The sequence below is a fragment of the Phocoena phocoena genome, chromosome 1 (genome assembly GCF_963924675.1).
Source record: "Phocoena phocoena chromosome 1, mPhoPho1.1, whole genome shotgun sequence".
Classification (NCBI taxonomy): domain Eukaryota; kingdom Metazoa; phylum Chordata; class Mammalia; order Artiodactyla; family Phocoenidae; genus Phocoena; species Phocoena phocoena.
The window spans coordinates 113,940,929-113,958,963 of NC_089219.1; the positions used below are offsets into that span (position 1 = coordinate 113,940,929).

At 49.9% G+C, this 18,035-nt stretch overlaps 3 protein-coding genes and 1 non-coding gene across 5 annotated transcripts; 2 read left to right on the forward strand and 2 right to left on the reverse strand.

The window, feature by feature from the left end:
• Nucleotides 1–1,260: 1,260 nt before the first annotated feature.
• On the reverse strand, nt 1,261–6,709 carry ISG20L2 (interferon stimulated exonuclease gene 20 like 2). The gene is made up of 4 exons (XM_065875417.1): nt 6,658–6,709; nt 5,191–6,036; nt 2,892–3,092; nt 1,261–2,180 (listed from the first exon to the last, which is right to left on the reverse strand). The coding sequence occupies exons 2-4, from the start codon at nt 5,920–5,922 to the stop codon at nt 2,067–2,069; spliced, it is 1,047 nt and encodes a 348-aa protein (XP_065731489.1). The 5' UTR covers nt 5,923–6,036; nt 6,658–6,709; the 3' UTR covers nt 1,261–2,066.
• A 448-nt stretch (nt 6,710–7,157) lies between these two features.
• Nucleotides 7,158–13,627, forward strand: METTL25B (methyltransferase like 25B). The gene is made up of 8 exons (XM_065875404.1): nt 7,158–7,483; nt 9,938–10,062; nt 10,216–10,408; nt 10,872–10,934; nt 11,169–11,312; nt 11,777–12,258; nt 12,670–12,854; nt 13,285–13,627. The coding sequence occupies exons 1-8, from the start codon at nt 7,373–7,375 to the stop codon at nt 13,404–13,406; spliced, it is 1,425 nt and encodes a 474-aa protein (XP_065731476.1). The 5' UTR covers nt 7,158–7,372; the 3' UTR covers nt 13,407–13,627.
• On the forward strand, nt 9,445–9,517 carry TRNAE-UUC (transfer RNA glutamic acid (anticodon UUC)). Its single transcript has one exon. It is a non-coding gene; the product is annotated as a tRNA-Glu (tRNA).
• A 346-nt stretch (nt 13,628–13,973) lies between the features above and the next one.
• MRPL24 (mitochondrial ribosomal protein L24) lies at nt 13,974–17,579 on the reverse strand. 2 transcript variants are annotated; one of them, XM_065883619.1, is made up of 6 exons: nt 17,524–17,579; nt 15,196–15,439; nt 15,020–15,115; nt 14,709–14,812; nt 14,317–14,447; nt 13,974–14,202 (listed from the first exon to the last, which is right to left on the reverse strand). In XM_065883619.1, the coding sequence occupies exons 2-6, from the start codon at nt 15,376–15,378 to the stop codon at nt 14,066–14,068; spliced, it is 651 nt and encodes a 216-aa protein (XP_065739691.1). In that variant the 5' UTR covers nt 15,379–15,439; nt 17,524–17,579; the 3' UTR covers nt 13,974–14,065. The 2 variants fall into 2 exon arrangements, with proteins under 2 accessions (XP_065739691.1, XP_065739699.1); XM_065883627.1 differs by having other exon boundaries at nt 17,390–17,558.
• Nucleotides 17,580–18,035: the final 456 nt, after the last annotated feature.

The window sequence follows — 18,035 nt, forward strand, 5'->3', positions numbered from 1 at the left end:
CTAAGTGAAGTAAGCCAGAAAGAGAAAGACGAATACCATATGCTATCACTTACATGTGGAATCTAAACTATGACACAAATGAACTTATCTATGAAAAAGAAACAGACTCAGAATAGAGAACAGACTTGTGGTTGCCAAGGGGAAGCGGGGTGGGGAAGGGATGGATTGGGAGTTTGGATTAGCAAATGCAAACTGTTATATATAGTATGGATAAACAACAAGGTCCTACTGTATAGCACAGGGAACTATATTCAATATCCTGCGATAAATTACAATGGAAAAGAATATGAAAAAGAATGTATATATACATGTATAACTGAATCACTTTGCTGTACATCAGAAATTAACATAACATTGTAAATCAACTATACTTCAGTGGAATAAATTACAAAGCCAGGTACCCTAAAACTTGAACTCAAATGAGAATTTTCCACATATATTCTAGTTTACTGATCACAATGTAAGTAAGACTCCCCTTCATTTCAATTAAGACTTGTATCCCCACATTTTGGTGTAGCCTTCCTTGATTAATCCCACTTAGAGGTGTGTAAGGATGCCTAGCACCTCTTTGTGAAGTGTCATGGACACTACATATGTTGGGTTCAACAGGAACCAACTTGCTCAGAGCTCAACAGCTGCCTGTGCAAGCAGATCCTGTAGCGCAGGACACAACAGCAAGACCACATCTGGGGTCCAGTTTGGCTGTAGGAAATTCCCTTCTATAGGCAGCCATGACTGTGACTCTGGCCCCTGGAGCCAAACTAGCCACTCAAGAGGGCACAAGCCTTGGTGTATACATGGAGTCTGCATTCTCTCAAGACAGAGTGCAGTGATCCCAGATACAAAGTCAGACCTGTGATTCACCTTCCCAACATGAGGGTGTATACCACCGAGGAAGAGCTGGCAGGAGCGACCAGGCTGGCGTCATGAAGCACCCTTCTTCCCTGGCTCCATCCGTCTCGCCCACCCGCTCTCTGAGTCACTCTCCTGGTCACATACCCTCTGTGTGAGGGTGTTCGCATGGCTTGGGGTGTCACTTTAGGTGTGCTCTTTGACTTGTGGTAGGGACGAGGACAAGGCAGCATAGCACATGGGCTACACACAAAGGCTTGGTCAGTGCTTCTTGATGACTTCCAGCAAACCAGGGCCCAGTTAGTGTCATTCACACAGACCCTGGACCCCCTATCAGAATTATAGCTCTACAGGATCCTGTGACAAAGCTATTTAACGTGAAGTTATAAAGAAAACATCACACAATTGTTTTTCCTTTATAAAAATTTATCAAGGGAATAATTTGAGTTTTAAAAGGCTTGGTTTAGCAAAGTAAAAGACTAAAAACCATTAAAACACTTTGAATTCTTCTTTAACCGTCCAAGTGGGGTCTAAATTAAATAAATCCTCTATCACTTTAGGAAAGAGGCTGCTTTCCTAAATCCGAAAAATTGATTTCCAAGTCACACTCTCTTACCTCTACTGCCTTGTAACCCTAAGAACTAAACCTCACCAGGGATGGCTCCTCTGGAAGTCAAGGTGGAAAGAACAGGTGAAATCCCAACACAGACTGGATGTAGACTCTGAGCCAAAAAAACTCTGAGAGAAACTGTGATCATACAAGTTATCATCCAGCAGGATACTTTTGGAAAGTTCAACACGGTGCTGCTAATTACTTGAGAACAAAAGGCATAAAATGAGACCCCAGTGATAATGGTCACCCTAGTGATAAGGCAGTTTGGGAAACTACACTTCCCAGTATGCCCTGCCCCTTGAAAGTCAAAAGGCTTTCCCAGGAGCAAAGCACCCTGGGACCCATGGTTAGCACCATTTAAGAGGTAAACAGCCTACAGGGCTGGGTTCTGACATGGAGCCTTCCTCCTTCCATGGAACACTTAACAACACCTGAGGTGAAATTTTAATGGATTTTAAGTCTGGGGTGGAGCCTCACTCTCCCCAACAACTCTAGTTTCCAAAGGTGTAGAGCTGGTAGAGCTGTCCACTGGTCCACTGCCCTGTTCTCCTGGGCGTGGTGCTGCCTCTGCCTCCCCACATCAGCAGTGTCCCCACTGGAACTAGTCTTTTGGGGGATTCTGGGCCAGGTGCTGTTCCCACTCAACTTCAACCAACTTGTACAGCTCCATGGTGGCCTGAGCATCTTCCACTGAGGAATGTCCGCTTTTCCCAACCTGAGAGAAGGAAGAAAAGGGAGGAAGAAAAGAACATGAAGCTACAAGAGACTGTTTCTTCCCTTCCCAAATGGCTCCCTCCAACCCACTGATGCTGCTGCTTCTGCAGTTAGCGGGCTACAAAGGTAGACCTCTGATGAGGCCCTACTCCTTATCTAATTTCAGGGGTTCAACTCCTATGCTACTGTCTGCGTCAATCCTTTCTGTAGCAACATGTACATACCCTATTGTTCTACATTCTTCTGTAGAGGCAGAACAAACCAGATCATAGACAGGCCTTCTGAGCCTTCCACCTTCCCCAGTTCCTTAACTGATCTGTATATGACATGTGTCTACAGCCTCATGCCAGGCAGGCCATCCCCTCTTTGACTGCCAAACATATGAAATACATAAGAGCCTCTTGCATCCACTACGTGGTCTTTTAGACCACCACAACTACCTGCTTTCTACTTTTCTTAGTTAGGGTTTTATCCCCACTTTCAGGCTTTTTTCCTTTTCCAAGTATCCTTTGGAACACTCTGGGAGGTAGAGAACAGGAATAGTTATCCCTATGTAGAGATGGACCCCTTTGCCCAAAGCTCTTCCCATCAGAGCATCCCACCCAGATCTCTCTACAGCCAGAGGAATTTGAGGGTCAGAGCCTGGAGAAAGGCAGCAGGAGAGCCTTCAGTGTCCAGGCCAGAGGTCTGGCAGCATTTGGGAAGACGCTACCTGGATGTCCCGGCTCAGCAGCTTCTTGGTGAGATGCTTCAGAGACATGGTTGCATTCTCTGGGCAGTCGGCCTTACGGTTGAGGAGGGGGATATGGGAGGTATCTCGGGTTAGGGACTTAGGGTGAAAATACTGAAGGGCTTTGAAGTCATTGTGGATGGCATGCCCCACCACTATCTTCCCTGTGAGAATCTTCAAGATCTGAAACAGGCATGGGAGAAGAGGTGGTGAGGAACAGCATTCAAAGATGTAGCTCCTGCATCTTCAAAGCCCAACATGGCTGTTTAAGTCCTTCTAGGTTCTTTTCACCAATTGCCCACCTGCCTCATCCTTGAAATGCCCTCTTCCACAAGTTTTCTTTCACTTGAAATCTATCTCCTCTCCCCAAGGTAAAAGTAGGTATTTTCTATGGTGTAACCCTGTTTGGATTTACATCACCAGTGGCACCTTATCTTCACATTAATTTCTACCCCAATGTGATGTTCATGTAACTACCTAGTTCAGTCCTGGCTTGATACCTGAAGTTCTTTAACCACGATCATTATGTTGGCCTTAGACATAGGCTGGGACAAATGTTGTTAAAGATGGGCTCCAGGAAGGTACTGGAAGCCCCAAATTATATGCAAATAGATATGCATATGTTTGCCTTTTTTGGGGGGGGTCCATGGCTTTCATCAGATTCTCAAAGAGCCTACAAGCCATAAAAGATTAAGAATTGGGAGTTCCTTGGCAGTCTAGTGGTTAGGACTCGGCACGCTCACTGCCTGGGGCCGGGGTTCGATCCCTGGTTAGGGAACTAAGATCCTGCAAGCTGTGAGGCACAGCGCCCCACCTCAAAAAAGAAAAAGATTAAGAATCATTTATAGACCAAGGCTGCAGAGGGAAGTGATCAAGAGCCCACGCTTATGCTGCTTTAACAAGAAATCAGTCCCGGCGCTTCATAGCTCCTCCTGCTCATAACCAGAGGGTATTTACCAGCTGGTCAGGAACCTTATTCACACCATTCTTGGAACTAAATAATTTCTCACCATTTCAGAATCTTAAAGCATAAGGACACACTGCCAGTGAGGATAACTAAAGAATATGTCATGAGCTCTGAAGGCCATTACCAAAATGGGGTTCCAAACAGACTGTGAACAAGAGCAACAGGCCTGGAATCAATGCCTGGCCTCCCAATGGGACCCCTGGGAAGGGAAAAGACTCATTTGAATGTACCTTAGTCTCATACCCCAGCTTGGGCACTGGTTTTCATGATGAAAGCCAGATATAGTCCAATCACCTTGGTATTTAGTTGCTCCTAACTGCACCTGCAGTTTACTGACCACTAACACCTTTACTTCGCATTAATTTCAACATATGGCCTGCCTTAAAGCTAAGTGGATTTGCTGTTTCAGGCCCACCCCATCTTCTGCCTCTCCCAAGCCTTTGCTCAGTTATGCCCCTGGTACACAGGATGTTCTTCAACTCTTCAAGTTCTTTCTAAAATCCAGCTGTTCCACCTCTGATGAAATTCCTCCAACTGACTGCTCTGGCATATGAGGAATTATTGGAACAGTGTGTGTCTAGAGAAGGCAAAGAATGTGGAGCTGAAATTCCGAAGAAGTGGACCAAAGGCGCCCTCTGGAGGCCTTCCAAGACCAGCAGGCTCCCTTCCCCTTCACGTTTACCAGCTCATCCTCCTTTCCTGTTCATTTGTTGTGCCTCCAGTATTCAGCATAGGACTTACAGTGGCTAGGTTTGCTCAGTGAGTGAGATGAGAACCCCAACATACCAGCCCGGTGTCTTTTATCCCCTCCACTGCAGGCTACCTGTTCCAGTTATACAAATATGCCCCAGCTCCTTCTGTCAATGTTCTGCCTTCTCCTACCACCAACTTTCCACATTGCCACAGGCTACTTCTTGCTTGGGAAGCCCTCTCCACCTCTCTATTCTCAACCCTAGACCCCACCTCTACAAGGCATTCTCAAACTGAGCCCTTTCCCCCTGGCACTCATGCCTGTTGCTCTGTCCATCACTGGCTGTTATTCCTCTAGCAGATTCCCAGTTCTCCAGATGAGGATTCCACTTGGGACCTAAAAGATCTTAACTAATAAAGTTCGTTACACCCGCTAATTGGAACTTTCCAGACTCTCACCACTCCTTATCCCAACAGAGAGCCTTCTGCATCTGCTACTCCACCCACTCCATCCCTCCCTCCACAATCCTTCGGCACCTCCCCAGGATGATATTCTTTGCAGAAAAATGATCTGGACCTCTCCCCACCCACCCCGCTGCTACCACCATCTCCCATGCCTCTCACCTGGCTCCGAGCAATCTTGAAGGGTGTAGCATTCACCATGTGCTGCTTCCGGATACCGCTCCATCTGGTCCGGTAGTCCACAATGTGGCAGGGGGGAAGGATGTACTCATCATAAAGCACATCTCCGCTGTAGCTGACAATGCTACATCGAGCCAAGGAACTGACATGCCCCTTGGGTCCTGTGCCCACCATCTCACAGTCAATTGCCACCATCTTCGTTGGCATCTTCCAGGATGCTCCAGGGTATTTATTCTCTGAGTGAGCTTGGGTGGAGATCTGTGGGGCAGTCTTCTGAGGAGGGTTCTTCTGGGAGCCCTTCTTCTGGGGGCGAATTGGGAGGCTCTTGATCTTTGGTAGGGCACTCTGGAACTCCCCCAGCAAATCTACTTTAGCCACAACAGAACCAGCTTTCTGTGAAGGAGCAGGGGTCAGCCAAGGCACTGCAGATTTCTTGTCCAGGGACTGCTCTGACCCACTGCTGGAAGTAGCAGTCTTCTTTTTTGGAAGGGGAGGGGCCTTCCAAGTGCCATCCACCTTGGGAGTGTCCCCTTTCTTTGAAGGTTCTGAGTGCAACTTAGGGACCTTGCTAGGGGGCTGCTGCTTCTTATTCAGAAAGCCTTTCCGTTCCAAGAGCCGCCGCTTCTTGACAAATTTTTGGTGCTTGGCATTGCCTTCTAATGCCCTTCTGGGGGGAGGTTCGCCAAAATCCAGATTGAGGAGTAAGGTAGACATGATGACGGTGGATGGTGGGAGAACAGTTGGGAAAAACAGCTTACCAATGAGAGGATGGACAAGTCATCCTCTGCTGAATCCCATAGGCCAACACCTGGAGGTTTGTAGTATACCCTGGGGAAGAAAATGATCCTGATAACGGAGTCCATAGGCCTGGGAACCAGTAAGATAAGACCCATCTCCGTAGGACTTAAAGGAGAAAGGAAAGACATCAGAGTAACCTCTCAGATAACGTGAAATGTGAAATGATGGAAGGAGGACTTCCTTCTGAACCAGGAAGCCTGGGTTCCAGGGAAGCCCCACAATTCCCCAGCAGTACGGTATTAGGAAGGCCATTTCCCCTCTCTAGATCTCAGTCTCATTTGTAAACTGAGGGGGTTGCAGGGCCAACCAGCTGAAACTCTTGTGATCTGGAACGCCAGAATAGGTGAGCTCTATCATTTGCCCAGGGAAGGAACGTCTAAGTATGCTCGAAGGCAGTCACAGGTTTGGCATAGTTGACCTCTGAATTACCCAGGCATCCCCAGCGCGGGTCCCAAGGACAGAGACAGAAATTCAGGCACCCATTTCCCTCATCTCCACGTGAGGGAAATCCCCACATGCAGCTCACTCAAGTCCTTCTCCCAAGAAAGGACCTTTGACAACACATATTAGCGAAGGGGAAAACCGAGGCTGGGGACAGCACACTCTGGCCGTCCACGCCACGGAGCCAGCTTCCCACCCTCACACACCTACCTCCCAGATGGGCCCAGCTAAGACCGGAAGCGCCAGGAGCCGGATGCGGAAATTGGCGCGCGTAGGCGAGGCCCGAGCCGGCAGGCTAGCGGATTGGAACGCGCCGGAGGCCGGGCCCGCGTACCCACAGCGCACCTGCCTACGGGAGCAAGGCCAGGGATTCCTAGTGTGTGAGAAGCGGCAGCGGCAGCGGCGGCGGCGGCGGCGGCGGCGGCGTGGCGGGGGGGCGGGGGCGGGATGCGCTGCCCGGCCCCTCTAGCCCAGTGGAGGTACAATTCGAAGGTGTGGGGAGACCGCTACAAACTGGCACTGCAGCGCGCCGGAGGCCCCAGGCCTCACTTCCGTTGGAAGAGGGAAGAGTATGGGAAGGGGCGGGATCTGGAGGCGGGACCTGGAACTTGGCCCGCCCCACTCCGTGAGGTGGGCGCCGCGGCACGCCTCTGTGGCGTCAGTGCGCTGGCACCGCCTCCCGGTTTGCGTCCAATGCTGACAGCTTCGGTCTGTGGGACGTCGCGGCCTGTGACGTCAGGAGGGCGCCTCAAGTCTTCAACCCCAACCTCGAAACCCGGAAAGGCAGCGTCTGGGACCGGGTTCTGAGCGCTTTCTTCTGGTTCTGCAGAGCTGAGCCAAGCCCGGGTCCCGGACCCGCGTAGTCCTGACCCAGGTTCCCGCCTCACTGCATTCTCCTTCCCCGCGCCAGCGGCTGGGCCCCGGAATGCCGGGGGTCTCCGCCCGGGGCCTCTCTCACGAAGCGAGGAGGCAGCTAGCTGTGAACCTCACCCGGGTCGTGACGCTCTACCGTTCCATCCTGGACGCCTACATCATTGTGAGGCCACAGGGTTGTGGGTGGGGTGCTCCTGATTTTGTGGGTGGGGTGCTCCTGATTATGTGGGTGGCTCCCTAGCCACGACAGGGGAAGAATGTAGAGTTAGCTTCTGATCTCTTTTCTAATATGTTTCTTCAGTCTTTTGTACGAGAAAGGGTTAAAGCTGGGGCAGCCCCCCCACTTCTTTTTCCTTCAGATGACCTAAATATTAATAGTTTTAGCATCTAGGTTGTTTTTCTAACCCTCTCAAGTCCAAAGTAGTAAAACGCATGGACATTTGAGCCATGCTGCTGCAGCTACGTTAAACTCTCCCAGGAACGTGTGAGGTGTTTCGAGAACACACATGTTCATTCATTCAAGCTTTGAATAAATTCCTGGCTTTGCAGTGTAATGGACAATTCCAACTTTGGAGTTGACAGACTTGGACTAGAATCCTGCCTCCCCTACTGTGTTAACCTTAGGCATAAAAAAAAACATTCCTCCTAGCCTCAGTTCCTGAGCGGTAAAATGGATCTCTTTTTGAAGGATCATTGTGAAGAATAAATGAGATGATGTATAAATGGCACCAACATCTACCGAATTGTTCAGCTCCCAAACCCAGAAGCCATCCTCGATTCAGCTCTTTTCTTCATTGATCTACGATCCAGCCCTTCAACAAGTCCTATTGGCTCATCTTCCAGAATAGATCCAAATTCACCCATTTGTCTCCATTGCCATTGCTACCACCCTAGGACAAGCCAACATCATCTCTCTCCTGGACTACTTCCTAGCTGATCTCTGTGTTTGCTTCCTCTCCTCCATACCCAGTTCTTCACAAAACAGCCAGATTAATCTTTTAAAAATGTAAATCTCACCAGGACACTTCCTTGCTTCTTAGGTACTTTGATGAAATCGTAATTCTTTACCATTACCTATAAAACCCTACATGATCTGTCCCCTGCTCTCTTTTAAACCCCGTCACATTTCATTCTCTCCCACATTCACTGTACTACACTGGGCCTTTGCACTTACTGATCTGCCTGGAATGTTTTTCCTCCACAGAAAGGCAATTGAGTAGGGTGGTTAAGAGCAAGAACTCTAGAGTCAAATTGGTTTCAAATCCCAGCTGTGCCACTTACCAGCTTTTTGACTTAGACAGAATACTTAATTGCTGTACTTTGGTTTCCTTATCTGTAAAATGGGGGATAAAAATAGTACTATCTCATAGGGTAATTGTGAGGGTTAAATGCATTAATATACGTAAAATGTTTCAGACAGTGCCTGGCATATTATAGTATTCTGTAAGTGTTTGCTATTACCTGAATTTTTAAAAATTGAGATAGAATTGACATTTTAGTTTCAGGTGTATAATATAGTGATTTGTATATATTATGAAATGATTACAGTAACTAGTTAATATCCATCACTGTACATAGCTACATTTTTTTTCTTGTGATGAGAACTTTTAAGATCTTCTCTCATCAACTTTCAAGTATACAATACTTTCAAGTATACAATACAGTATTATTTACTATAGTCACTATGGTGTACATTACACCTCCATGACATGTATTTTGTCACTGGAAGTTTGTACCTTTTGACCCTCCTCACCCATTTTACCCACCCCCACCCCCTGACTCTGGCAACCACTGCCTGAATTTTTTTACATGTGCTGTTTCCTGTTCATCATTCAAGTCTCAGCTCAAGTGTCACCTTCTCAGACAAGTCTTCCCTCATTGCTCTAAAATAGTACTCTCTCAAACTCTCCATTGTTACTGTTTCATTAGTGTTTTATTGTCTATGTGGCATTTGATGTTATCTGAAATAATTTTTTAAAACGTAAGCTCTGTAAGAGCAAGGATCTTGTCTGTCTGCTTCATTGTTTGTATCCCCTGAGCCTAGGATAGAACTTGGTGCCTAACCAAAGCTCCAGAATTTGTGTTGAATAAATGAATGAATAAAAATACATTCTGGCAGGGAATTCCCTGGTGGTCCAGTGGTTAGGACTCGGCACTTTCACTGCCGAGGGCCTGGGTTCAATCCCTGGTCGGGGAACTAAGATCCCACAAACCACGCAGTTCAGCCAAAAAAAAAAAAAAAAAAAAAAAACCCAACATTCTGACATATATAATGTCTGGCACATCTAATGGTAGGTTACTAGATGGTAACGCTAATACTGGGTGTCAGTCACTGTGGTGTTGAGGATGCAGATGTGAAGCCACCATCCTTGCCCTTTAGTTGAGTGGAGGAAACAGACACATAAATAAGTGGGGACACTGCTAAGAGGAGAGGTGTGTCCAAAATGCAATTTGGGCTCAGAGGAAGGAGGGGGAGGCTAGAGCAGGCTTCAGAGAAGAGATGACAGCCAATGAGTAGAGGTGCCTGTTAGTTGCAGCCAGTGGCCATGTGTTGAGTGGGGCAGGGAAGAATGGAAAGAGTAGTAGCCTGTTGATTGCTTCTCCCTTTCCCCTACAGGAATTTTTCACAGACAACCTATGGGGCACACTCCCTTGCTCATGGCAGGAAGCCCTGGATGGACTGAACCCGCCACAGCTGGCCACACTGCTGCTGGGGATGCCTGGGGAAGGGGAAGTGGCCAGGTATGGGCAAGAGGGCACCTGTGTTGGGGGACTTGGTGCTGAGCCCTGCAGGGAGCCATTGCTCAGAGTCTCACAAGGGCTTCCTGGGTTGTAAACTTGCACACTCAGGATGCAATGGGACTATTCACTGGGGGCCTGGGTGGGCTATCTCAGGTACAGGTCGGTGTGGCCACTCACCCTGCTGGCCCTGAAGTCCACAGCCTATGCCCTGGCTTTTACCCGGACGCCTGGGTTTCAGACCCCCTCAGAGTTCCTGGAGAACCCCAGCCAGAGTTCCCGACTGACAGCTCCATTCCGGAAACATGTCAGGCCCAAGAAGCAGCATGAGATTCGGAGGCTGGGAGAGGTGAGGAGATGGCTGGGGTATAGGTGGTATCTGGGAGCCTGGGGACTCCTTAAGCCTATGGGTTACAAAGGTGTGGGCACCTTATATTACCTGCAGGACCAGAGGCCCTAGAAGGTCCCTTCCTTGTCAGATACACTATAATCATATCTTCATCCTTTTGCTGCGTTGTTTGGTGGCTGTATTTGAATCACTGGCTTAATCTTGTTCTGATAACCTTCACAATCTGCTCATGGCTTCACAGCAGGGCTCTTGTTCTGTGGAGGAGACTGAATCACTAGCCTGAGAGGAGCAAAGACAGTAGCCTGAGCCTGGGGTCAGCACACCCCATTTTGGTTTCCACGTCTCTTGTCTCTTCCCTCTACCCATCTTTCTCTGCCATCTTCAGCTCCTCCACCCTCATTATGGGTGTTTGCCCTGGGAGCCAACACCAATGGCAGGAGACCTTTGTTCCCTCCTCTTTCAGTTGGTGAAGAAGCTGAGTGACCTCACAGGCTGCACCCAAGTTGTGGATGTAGGCTCAGGCCAGGTGAGCCAGACCCCTAATGTTCTGGTTTTTTGTCGTGGGGATAGAACAGCTGGAAGACAGGTTATCGGGCCACAGGCCCAGGGAGGCACGTGCTAAGGAATGGTAGAAGCAAGCTGGGCAGAATTTAAGCCTTCTGGGGGCCTAGGACCCAGGCGTCCAAACCACAGATAGGGAGGGGGACAGTGGAGAGGACACTGAACGGGGCTGTCTCCACCCTCCCTCTCGGGACTCCAGGGCCATCTCTCCCGCTTCATGTCCCTGGGGCTGGGGCTGATGGTGAAGAGCATTGAAGGGGATCAGAGACTGGTGGAGAGAGCCCAGCGCCTAGACCAGGAGCTCCTGCAGGCTCTGCAGAAAGAGGAGAAGAGGAACCCACAGGTAGACCAGCCCTTCCTGCAGCCAGGACCGTGAGAACAGGGTCTGCTTGGCTGGAATTGGACACCAAGGCTAATTCCCTCTTTTAAGTTTCTCAGCTTGACATGGCGTGTCTCTATTTCTGCTACCCCTTTCCCAAGGTCCCTCCTTCACCAAAGCCTCCTCATATCTTAAAGGCACCTTCTAGTTAAAAAGTGCTTTCCACACCGATACGTCCTTCTCACAGCCACCTGTAAAAAGTGGCCAAATGAGGAAGCTCAGACGAAAAGACCTGCAGTTACTAATAACAGACCCAGAATCTATCCCATCTCCTGGTTTAAAGTTCCACTTTCTCCTCTGCCCCAGTTTCTCCCCCACCTTCCTCCTTGGGAAGGAACTCAGAGGACAGATCCATTCCCGTGGCTTGAGGTGGCACAGGGACGGGAAGCCGGCTTCCCATCTGCCTCTGTTCTGTCCTGCCTCCACAGGTGGTCCACACTGGCCCTCGCCACTGCCCCCACCATGTGGTTAGGTGGGTAGACCCCACGGCCCTGTGTGAGGAGCTTCTGCTTCCACTGGAGAACTCACCTCAGAGTGAGGCCCGCTTGCTGCTGACAGGCCTCCACGCCTGTGGGGATCTGAGTGTTGCCTTGCTGAGGCACTTCTGCCGCCCTGAGGTGGCGGCCCTGGCCTCAGTGGGCTGCTGTTACATGAAGCTGAGTGACCCCGGTGGCTACCCACTGAGTCAGTGGGTGGCTGGGCTGCCCGGCCGTGAACTGCCCTACAGGCTACGGGAGGGGGCCTGCCACGCCCTGGAGGAATACGCTGAGCGGCTGCAGAAAGCAGGCCCTGGCCTCCGAACCCACTGCTACCGGGCAGCACTGGAGACGGTCATCCGGCGTGCCCGGCCCGAGCTCCGTCGGCCAGGCGTGCAGGGGATCCCCAGGGTCCACGAGCTCAAGATTGAAGAGTGAGGCTGGGGAGTTGGGGGGGCGTGAGGAGGGGGGCATCACCTACTGGAGGTATGATTCCCCTCCCACCCTCAACTGTTTAGCATGTCCTGAAGAAAATCTAAATGTGCTGGGAGGAGGGGAGTGATTTTGAGTTCTGAAGCAGCTTCAAACTTTCTTTAAAAGGCAGTTGTCACTCTTTTATCAAGTTTTTGAAATGCTAAAAATATGGCTAAATAATTGGACAGATTAGGCTGAAAATAAATTTTTGGATTGATTTGCTATTGGACAGACAGCTCACAGCCAGAAAAACATTTAAAAATGCCTTAGGGTGGCAAATCTATTACAGCTGGAATTGAATTAGGAATGGACAGTTTGGGGGAGGAGGGTTCTAAAACCAAACTGAGTGCTGTCTGCGGCTGACCCCACAGATACGTGCAGCGGGGGCTCCAGCGGGTGGGGCTTGACCCCCACCTGCCGCTGAATCTGGCTGCCCTTCAGGCCCACCAGGCCCAGGAGAACCGTGTGGTGGCCTTCTTCAGCCTGGCCCTGCTGCTGGCCCCGCTGGTGGAGACACTGATTCTACTGGACCGGCTGCTCTACCTTCAGGAGCAGGGTGAGGGTGGCCAAAGCAGGGACCCAGGGCCAGAGGGGCTGGAGTTCTAGGGCTCTCCTTCAGGTCCTGGCCCCTGTACCTGCCAGGACTAGGTTCCTTGCTGTGGTGATTCTCAGACCAGCTGCTTCAGAGTCAGATGGGGGAAGGGGAACTTGTTAATGCAAATTCCTACTGAATCTGCCTGTGGTGGTACCTCCCTGAGGTGCATTTTAAGCCAGCATCCCAGGCACTGAGAACCTACGATGTGCTGCAGACTGCCTCCTCCCGAGTCAGTGTCTCGGGCACTCATGTCCCTGGAGAGAGCTGGGTCTCCTTAGACCCCCTGGAGCCTCCCCCATGGGGAAAAGGGGCTATGCCTACAGGCTAAGCAGGAAGTGGCTAAGAGTCTCTTTCATTTCTCCCCTTCTGAGTAGCCCTGCCTTTCTCATAGGCTTCCATGCTGAGCTCCTGCCCATCTTCAGCCCCGAACTCTCTCCGAGAAACCTGGTTCTGGTGGCCACCAAAAGGCCTCTGGGTGAGACCTTCTCTGTTCTGGAGACTGAAGACAGCTGACACAGCCTGAGGAAGGGCATATCTCAGACCCCATCTGAAACTGCCAGGTACCACACTGGGTGGCGGAGTCTTCACCCACCTCCTCAGCCAGAGAACCAGCATCCTCCGTGGAATCCTGGTTCCCTACAAACCTTCAGCTTCATACCCTTTCTCTCCCTCTGTGTGTTATGTAACATTACGCAAAAAGTTATTTTTAATTTATTAAAAAATTGAAATCTTTACTTCTCTGTCTTTTCTATTAAGTATATACTTATTTCTATTAAGTATATATTCGCACCCTCCCTACTGAATCCTGCAGAGGTGCTAAATTAGGTCTCACATCCCCAACCCCCACTGTCTTCCCTAACAGGTAGCACCTTGTTACTCAGAGGTTTCCATGGAGGGAAGCTGTCTCTCCCTTAGATCTCCATCCCAGAATCTGCAGGCCCTGCCCTTTGGGAGGACCACCTTAAGGCTGGCTAACTTCTATCCAGGTTTTGTCATAACATCAGGACAGATGCTCCCTCCCTCAGTCCTTGAAACAGGCGTTAGGGGTGCCAGTCTACCAAAAGACAGCAGCTGCACACGGAGGACCCAAGGCTCTTTATTAGAGTCTGAAGAAGAGGTGGCCCCAATCTTCAAGGTTAAGGCAAGGAGGGGAGAAGCAGCTCTCCCCAGACTCAATACCAATAGACTTTCTTATGTCTCCGAGTCTCCTGGATCCCCATCGCCTCCATCACCTCCTCCTCCAGTGTCTTTAGACGGGGCACATAGGTTTTTTCTAGAGCATCTTCCACTGATGTGTCTTTGGGGCCACCTATTGAGCCAGAGAAAAGAAGATGGGTGGGAGGGCTTCTTAACATCCCTTACTCCCACTCCTCCCCCCCCCCCCCCCCCCCCCCCCACTTCTTGCCGCCTCACCCAGCCTCACCAATCCATGTTTCAGGGACGATGCCATCAGCTCTGGGAAATTCAGGTTTAGGGATAATTCTTCCTGATCTTCTGGAGACTCGTACCCGCTCTCCTGCCTCAGTGAATCTCCACTCCACCTCAGTGGGTTTCCTAGGGGACAGAAGAAGTGAGGCCAGCCAGGGAGTTAGGTCTCCCTCCTATGTTCCAACCCGAAAGTCAATGACTAAGAACACCAAGGTCACCATCTTGTTTCTCTGCTACCCCTGCACTGGGGTTTCCTATGGGGGCTCATGGATGGCCCCTCTCAATTTTCAGCACATCCAACCCACCATTCCCTTTGGATAAACATGGTCAACAGCTGTGTGGACTCAGAGGGCAAGAAACCCTCTGACCAGAGCCCCATGTGCTTGCCTGTCCACAGGATCCACAAGTTTGACCTGGTTGTGGAGCAAGGGTGCTTCGCTGGGGATCATGGTTCCCCGGTAATCCACGGTCTTGCCAACATAGCGATAATGCTGTCCAAAAGAGGAGGGGGCTATCAGAACCCAGGAGGTGAGAAGGGGGCTCGTCTACCACAACTCAGAGCATTCAAGTTGAAAAGCAGAAGGTTCAGTTGTCTCACCATCCCCTCAGCCAGTCTCTGGCCTCCCTGTGCTGCTTTTAGTGGACAGGGACGGATGGCACAGGATTCCTGAGCATCGCCATCCTCACTCTTCACTTACTGTATTCAGCCCCTCCACGACCACCCAGTTTCGCTGCCGGATAACTTGAACCACTTTGCCTTGCTTCCCAGCGTCCTTGCCTTCTAGGATCTCTACCTGTGGGAAGAGATGACCGTCAGGGAAGGAGATCCTTGCCCAGGAGCACCCCGCCACCCTACCCCATCTGAGATTCTCACCCTGTCCCCACAGAACAGATGCCAGTCTTCATCAGAGATAGGTTCCACAGGCACCGGGCGCCGCCTAGTCCCTGGAGGATTCTTCTTCTTGTCTGACAAGGAGCCTGGGCGGCTCATCCCATAGCGGTAATTGGGAGGCAGAGTGACCTTGGATGCCAAGGCCAGCAGAGCAGAGAGCCGCATGGCTGGAGACTGTGAGAAATCCCCTGGCCGGTGAAAGACCCAGAAATCTTCCTAGTCGGCTCTGGGGTAGGACAGAAAGAAAGGGGCAAAGAAACAAGGGAAGCAACATTTTCTTAAGCACTTACTTCATGGCTCAATGGACTTGATCTTACTGAATCCTCACAAGATGTTATCTTCGCTTTACAGATGACGATAGAGACTCAGAGAAGTTAAGTGACTTGTCAATGGTCATAAGGCTACTATGTGGGAGAATCAGCATTCAAAGCCACATAAATCTGACTTCAAAGTGCAAAAATTCGTTGAAGCCAGGGACCATGTTATCTAGATCACCCTTGAATCCAGCAGATCCCAGCAGGGCCTGGCATGTAGTAGGTACTCAATAAAAAGTTATTTAATAAATGCACCAACAGCAAGATGGAAAGAAAACAAGTAATGGACAAAACACTGGCGTAAAGCCAGAAAGCAGGCAGTTATAAGGTAAAACAATCAAACAGGTGGCAGAGATAAAAACTGGGATTAAAATGTCCCTACAAAATGTCCAATTCCTAATCTCAATCAGGAAATAACCACTTCTCCCTAAGATAGTTGCTTTTCTAAAGGAAAAGGACCCAGAGCCAGACTCTAGGATTATGGAGTCCTACATTTCCAAACTAAGTATGTACTCTAAGCCTCCCAGTTTTGGATAATGGACTAAACCAATGGGGCGGTGGGACAACTGAGGGCAAAAATAATAAGTGCTTCAGTTTGCTGAGCACTTGCTACCTTCCAGCTGCCATGCTAAGTGCTTTCCTGTATCATCTCATTTAAGCCCAAGGACAACTGATGAAGGAGGTACCATTAACCTTGTTTCATAGCTAAGAATAAAGCCTAACTTAAAAGTACAATTAAAGTGCACTCTAATGACATTAAAAGCTCTGGACTGGGAATCAGACGACCTGGGTTCTAGTCCCCGCTCCACCACCAACTTATTCTGTGACCCTAGGCAACTTGACTTCTGAGCTTCAGTTTCATCATCCATAAAACTTTACAGGGTTGTTTCTGTCATTCGAGTTATTTTTAACATTTTAACAAAGCAAGGTACAGAATCATGTGGATAGTATCCTTTTTTGGGTAAATTAAAAAATATATATTCTATCACAGACATAAATATTTACAAGAAGGCAACAGGGAACAAATAAAGTACTTGTTTTGGAGATGAGGAAGTTTGGGAGGGCTGTTACTTTCCATCTTGTTCCTTTCCATAACGTTTGCATTTTCTAACCACGTACCTTTAAAATAATACATGAGCTGGTTTATCTGAACAGTGAGATATCAGGTCATTTCTCTTCTCTATACTTCTCAATATGGAAAAGACCTAATATTATTTTTAATTAATGCTGGATGAATGTTAAGGGCCTTGGTGTTCCCATTCAGAATCAAAAAATGCTTAGGGAGCACTACTATGTGACAGGTCTAATGCTGGGAACTTCACTATTCCCAGCATTTGATCTTCACACTGCTCTCCGCGGGAGGCTGACAGGAGACGAGGAAACCAAGGCCCTGAGAGCTGGAGACTTGCCCTAGTTCATGACTTGATAGAAGCAGAATTCTCTGGCGGTCCAGCGCTTAAGACTTTGCGCTTCCACTGAAGGACTGTAGGGGGCACGGGTTCCAACCCTGGTGGGGGAACTAAGATTCCGCAGGCCGCGCAGTGCGGCCCCCAAAAAAGACAATCTTAAGACCCGAGACTCCTGCGTGATTGCTGCAAGACGTCCCTTAACCTCAGCTATTCAAGATCTGAAGCTCTGGGAGGAGATCCCAGAAGCCAGCCCCCTAGATGTTTTCCTTTTTTCCCTCCAAACCCTGGAGAGGCTGGTGCCCTTCCGCAGTAGGGCTTTCATGGCGCGCTCTGGGGCGCCGTGCTAGGTAGTGAGGTAGAGCGTCTGCTCCCTCAGACCCCGGCTCCAAAGGCCCCGCCGGCCCCATCTTAGGTACGGGTGATGTCCATCCCCCAGCAGTCTTCAGCAACCACCCGCTCCGAGCTTCCGAAGCAGGGAGACCTCGGTCGAAGCGACTGAGCCATGCCAGGGTCAAAGAAGGCTCGTCCCGCTCCCGCTCCCGGACCAGCCCACAGTTGCCAAAACGTCCGGGCCACGCTGCTCTCACCTCCGCTTCCCGTTGAGCCCCGGAGCCTCCGCCAGTCTCTTCTGCACGTGGGACCTAAGCCCCGCCCCACCGCGTCCCCCGGCTTTCTGGGAAAAGTAGTCTGATGGTACAATGGACGCGCAACGATAATCTAGCCTCTCTGCATGCTGGGAGTTGTAGTCCGCTGCTGCAAAGCAAGCGAGAAACAGGAAATTTGGCCTTGTAGGAAATCTAGGAAGCCTAAGAGCACCGTGAAGCACGTCGGGAATTGAAGGCAAAGCGGAATATGCTATCGCGCCTGGCACATTCCTGCACGTGCTCTGCGTGGAGGCCGCTGGGAATTGTAGTTACTAGAGACGACGGCTCCATTTTCTAGGTGATTGCGGCTTCTTCAAAGCAGAGAGCCTCGCTTTCTAGTGAGGCTACAGTCAATACTCTCCCCGCCCGCCCTCTGCTGGAGGGAGCCAAGGCAGTGAAGAAAGTGTCATAGGCTTTCTAAACTAAGGGATAGAAACGTGGGCCCTTCCAATGCC